This window comes from Limulus polyphemus, unplaced genomic scaffold (assembly GCF_000517525.1).
Source record: "Limulus polyphemus unplaced genomic scaffold, Limulus_polyphemus-2.1.2 Scaffold4259, whole genome shotgun sequence".
Classification (NCBI taxonomy): Eukaryota; Metazoa; Arthropoda; class Merostomata; order Xiphosura; family Limulidae; genus Limulus; species Limulus polyphemus.
Window position 1 is genome coordinate 75,486 of NW_013669869.1, and position 5,224 is coordinate 80,709.

General features: G+C 33.1%; 1 protein-coding gene across 1 annotated transcript in view; it reads right to left on the reverse strand.

Moving 5' to 3' along the window:
- Positions 1–2,586, reverse strand: part of LOC111088702 — a 5,398-nt gene extending 2,812 nt beyond the window's left edge. The window contains exon 1 of the mRNA XM_022399513.1: positions 529–2,586. Within this exon, the coding sequence (XP_022255221.1) occupies positions 549–1,538 (990 nt within the window). The 5' untranslated portion in view covers positions 1,539–2,586 and the 3' untranslated portion in view covers positions 529–548. The remainder of the gene's footprint in view (positions 1–528) is intronic.
- Between the last annotated feature and the right edge of the window lie 2,638 nt (positions 2,587–5,224).

Genomic DNA, 5,224 nt, shown 5'->3' on the forward strand with positions numbered 1-5,224 from the left:
AATGAAGTAAGTGGTATAATAATGTATTAAAATTATCAGATCATACTATTAATATGATTTATTAATACATAAATATTACTTTGATGAATTTCTTTTTAAATTGAGTGGGGGTGCCATAAGGAACTCTTACCAAAAAAGGCTCTATGGCTTGCTATATTTTGAAAGCCAAGAAACTTATAAGGGGGGGAAAAAAAGTGTGACTTTTACTACATGTGAGCAGGCAGCTCTTGTCATGGAGTTAGCTTACAAACTAATTAAAATATTTATAAACTCATACAAATTAATTGTTAATCAAAAACTTAAGTTGATAATATAGATTAGGACTAATACAAATATTCTGTTCCTCATTTATGCATTATTACGAATCGAAAATTACTTTTAAAAAACATTTTATATATTAGTCATCCTAAATTAATATATTCTGGATTGTCTATTTATTTAAACTCCAGTACTATCATACTCTGATGTATACACGTGTATTACTTTACACACAAGTGTATTCTAATGCAAACAGAAATTAAAACTTACACTGAATTTCCAACAAAGAACTAAAGACTTCGGAATAATACGATCGAGTTTCCAGTTGTAAGCTCACTTCTACCAATCTCTGAAGAATACTGATGCACTGTAACTCTCTTGCTGTAGATATTATACTTTCGAAAGTGTCTACAAACACAGACCTTAACGTTTGGATATTCGTCCAAAATACTCTGTCCCATTCGCTGATGCCTCACCAAGTCGCTGAGAAATAACCTTTTCCACACATCTGCCACAACATGATTAATATCACAGTGTTTTACCATTTCAACAAGTAAGTCAAGTTCTTTTTCTAAATTTCTTTCTATTAAATGATCAGTCAAACAAGTTATCATATTGCTAACTTTTATTCTTTTGTGGGGATATTCAAATAGAATACTCTCAAACAACTGAACAGATGCTTCGTACTGCTCATTTCTCCATAATGCCTCTGCCACATAATGTCGAAATCCTATATTCCACTTACATTCATTAGGATAAACTTGTTCACAAATCACTTGAATTTTTCGGACTTCTTCCACATTTCCTTTGGATGTTAAGACTTTTACAAGACGCTTAAGTGTTTTCTTGGATGGATATAGGGAAGCAATAGAATAGTATTCTAATTCACCAGCAGCTTTTTCTGGTTCGTTCATCATGAGTAGAGTTACGAGCTTGTCATCACAAGCTTTATCTACTTTAGGTTGAAACATTTTTGGGTGACACTTCAAAAGCTTTTCAGTTTTCTTTTTATAGTTTGTACCAGTTTTATCTTTGTATTTATGCTTTTCATGTAGATTTGCAATAAGATAATCTAGATTTCTAGATGCATTATTCAACTTTTGACTAGTGCAGTAATAAGTACTCTTACTAGTTAATATTGTTTCTTTGTAACACAATATGTTTAAAACTACTGGACACACATACATACTAAAACAAGAAACATACAATTTTCTTCCACATAAGTAATTCCAGGTTTTCATTAATTTAACTGAACATTTGTGAACACAAAGATACATCATATTTCTGTTATTAAACGTTTATATAATTTGTTATTAACAAAATCAAAATAATGCATCTTTGTAAGTATACAATGTGCTACGTAGTTGTCTTTAGTTTGTTACTTTTATTTTTCTTCCTGTGGGAATCAGAACTGTAAGAGACCCAACAAGTGATTCACTACAAAGCTTAGTTTGTTTGTTTTTTAAATCAAATTTGCCTACATGACATACTGCATATACATTAGTTTAAATGTCGATAAAAAAGCTTATCATACCACTTACTTTTTTTATATAGAACAAGTGTTACAATTTTACATGGGAGAACAAACAAAAGAAAATTTAAATGAAAAACGTGAAGACAAAAACAATCAAACTCACAAGGAAAGCTAAAGCAAACTTCAAATATCAAGGGAAATAGCACACGTGTCCCATGTTAATTTATTATGGAATATCTATTGGGAAAACATAACTAAGTTTACATAACTGAAAAACCCATTTTATTTGAAATCGACCAGTTGAGTATATATAGCGGGGGCAGACAACAAAAATCTGAAGTTACTAACATTAAACTTAAAAGATAGTGTTACTTTAACTTATGGCGTTATGCTATTCTCAGCTTAAGTTAATGCCTGTGTTAAGATGCTGCAGTCATGACAAATGATAAAATTAAAAAATAATCTGCTCTCATATTACTAATAAAAAGAAAGTTAGATTGTTACCAGACAAACTAATAAAAGTTTAGTTTGAACTGAATGCTCAGTAAAGTTATCTTCATATCGAATAATGTTCATTCAAATCATTAGATATACTTGGCTCTAGTAGTATTTGGCGACATCTTGGATTTCCGTTCGGCGCGGCTTCGAGATTACCGAAGTATTACGGAGATTTTTATTTTCAATTTCTCCATGTTGAATTCACGTATCTTACAATAGTTAAATTCATAATATCCGACAAAAAATTTGGTGGTAGTGATTACTTGAAATTTATTTTCTAGAAAGAACGTCGAAACCTTAGCAAAACTTCTTTAATTCCCACATTTCTTTGCAAAGTAAAGTGTACGCGTGCTCAGCTTATTAACATGCGTCGTCTGCTAGCCGAAAATCGTCTACAACTGCACTTTTGTTATGGGTTTGAGTTTACCTTCATTCGAAGCGAGACAAAGCTCTTTCAATAGTTTCGTTTTGAATTTACTTATTGGTTATAGGTATTAAACCTATGTACTTGAGAATAAGCCCACCAACAACCGAAAGTCGTACCTGTTTAAAAAATATTCTTCCTTACAATAAAAACTCTTTCAAGTTTGATTGAATATTTTAAGCCTAAAGTTATGCGTCGTTAGACTGGTAAACATATTTTGTTTCTATGAGCAGCGAATTAGGCTTACTACTAGTAGTTTTGATCGCGAACACAGCACAAATAGCCTATATGTTAGGCCCGGCATGGCCAGGTGGTTAGGACGCTCGACCCACAATCTGAGGGTCGCGGGTTCGAATCCCCCTCCCACGAAACATGCTCGCCCTTTCAGCCGTGGGGATGTTATAATGTGACGGTGAATCCCACTATTCGTTGGTAAAAGAGTAGCCCAAGAGTTGGCGATGGGTGGTGATGACTAGCTGCCTTCCCTCTAGTCTTACACTGCTAAATTAGGGACGGTTAGCGCAGATAGCCCTCGTGTAGCTTTGCGCGAAATTCAAAAACAAACAAACCTGTATGTTAACCGACCAGGAAGTGTAACACGAGACATCCTAAAACGTGAGAAATTCTCTGTATCAGTGATGGATATAGACACTAGCTACGTAGATGCTGTGGGTACTAGAACACCCCGAAACTTTATTGATGTTGGTGCTGCTGAAACTGTGCAAACAAATACACCCAGCACCCCATATCATCTGAAAAAGTTGTGGCTAATGCTGGTGTAAGCTCTAAAAGTGAACATGAGGAGTCAGCCTTAAGTGTCTTTGGTGACACCAGATCTATGAAATATATTTGGAGAAAAGTTCTAACTTATTTATTTAGGTACACAAGTGAAAAGTTGAGCAAAAATATCCTGTATCACATGGTTGATCTCAATAAACAGTGGTTAGAAAACCAGTGAAATACACTTATATCATCCCAAACTTTGGATATTCAAAGTGGGCTGCTAAAGTTTTCTATGGTGAATATGTTAAGTGATATACGGAAGAAAAGTTTCTTACATTAACAGCTACAATGAAATACTTAGAAAGTTTTCGAAGTAAAGCAGAACAAACTCTTCATTGTGTTTGATTATTTAGATTATACAAAAGCATAAACATGAAACTTGTGACTTTAATGTAGTAAATTTGACATGATAAAGTACAGTTTATACTCTAGTTTTCTCACTCAATTTATCATTTAAAGTATTAATATTATAGTTGTGGATATTTTCTTAATATACTCTTCCACGTTTGTTGAAGGTCATTAATGCTAGACACACACACACATATCCCTTCTTATAAATGAATAAAAACCCTATAACCCAACCGCTTTCGAAAGGTGGATCTTTTTTCTTCAGGGGTAAACTGGGAATGGTGGTGTAATCGAATGAGTGATATATATATAAGGGGAGTTTAGTGATGTCATGAAGATTATCTGGTTTTCCGGGAAATGTTTAGTCTATTTCTCTATGTACTATTGTACATCAGCTCATTTCTGGTACAGTGTAGCGGATGGCGAGAGTGTATGTGAAAAAGATGTTAGGTATATTTTACTTCAGAAATGGATAAATATATGTACATTTAAAACTATACTTAAGTGTTTAAGTAAAATAAAGGTGACACATGGAGACTGGTTGAAAAAGATACGTTATGTGAATCAATTTATAAATAACAGGAATGAAAAATTATTCTAAATAAATAATAAGTCTTAGGAAATTCAGCGTTCACATTATAGGAAAAATATATGCAAAGAATAAAGATTATTTTTCTGACAGATGAAACCAATGAACGGAGATCACTGATTCCAGGATCTAGATTAATTCCGAAAGGTTGAAGAGTGTTTAGATTAGCAATCCAATAAGCTTCTTTTATTTCTCTATCTGCTTTAGTTTTGAATCGTGTAACATAGTTAATGGAATGACCAGGTTGGTTAAAGTGTTGAGCAAAAGGGAGAACTTTTTCGGTGTTAATAAAAGATTTGTAGTTGTTGAAACGTCCTCTAAGAATTGTTTGTGTATGCCTCACATATTGGTAATTGCATTTTTACAGGTAAATAGTGTTTTTTGTTTCACAAGTGATTTCTTTGGATATTTCAAAGTTTCTTTGATTGTGCTTTTCATGAACTTGCAGGTTTAACAACGGGCTTTATTACATGGACGACAAACATTTTTTAGTGGGGTGTAATTCACTTTTGAGTGAACGAGGATATCTTTTAGAGTTCTGCTTTTTCGGAAGGAGACAACGGGAACTTCAGGAAATATCTGTTTAAGACAATCGTCCAGTTGTAGGAGATGAAAATGCTTTTTCAGAATTTGTGAAACGTTTCTGAGTTTAAACTGATTGGTAATAATAAGAGGAATTCTATTTGAAAGTTTAGTATTGTTCTGTTTTAGGATGTTTTTCTGCTGAGTGTTGTTAACCTTTTCAATTTGTCTGTCGATTTTGGTATCTTTATATCCTCTTTGTAACATGGTTTGTTTTAGATCCTTAGTGTGTTTTCTATAGCCTGTTTCATCTGAGCATATTTTCTTT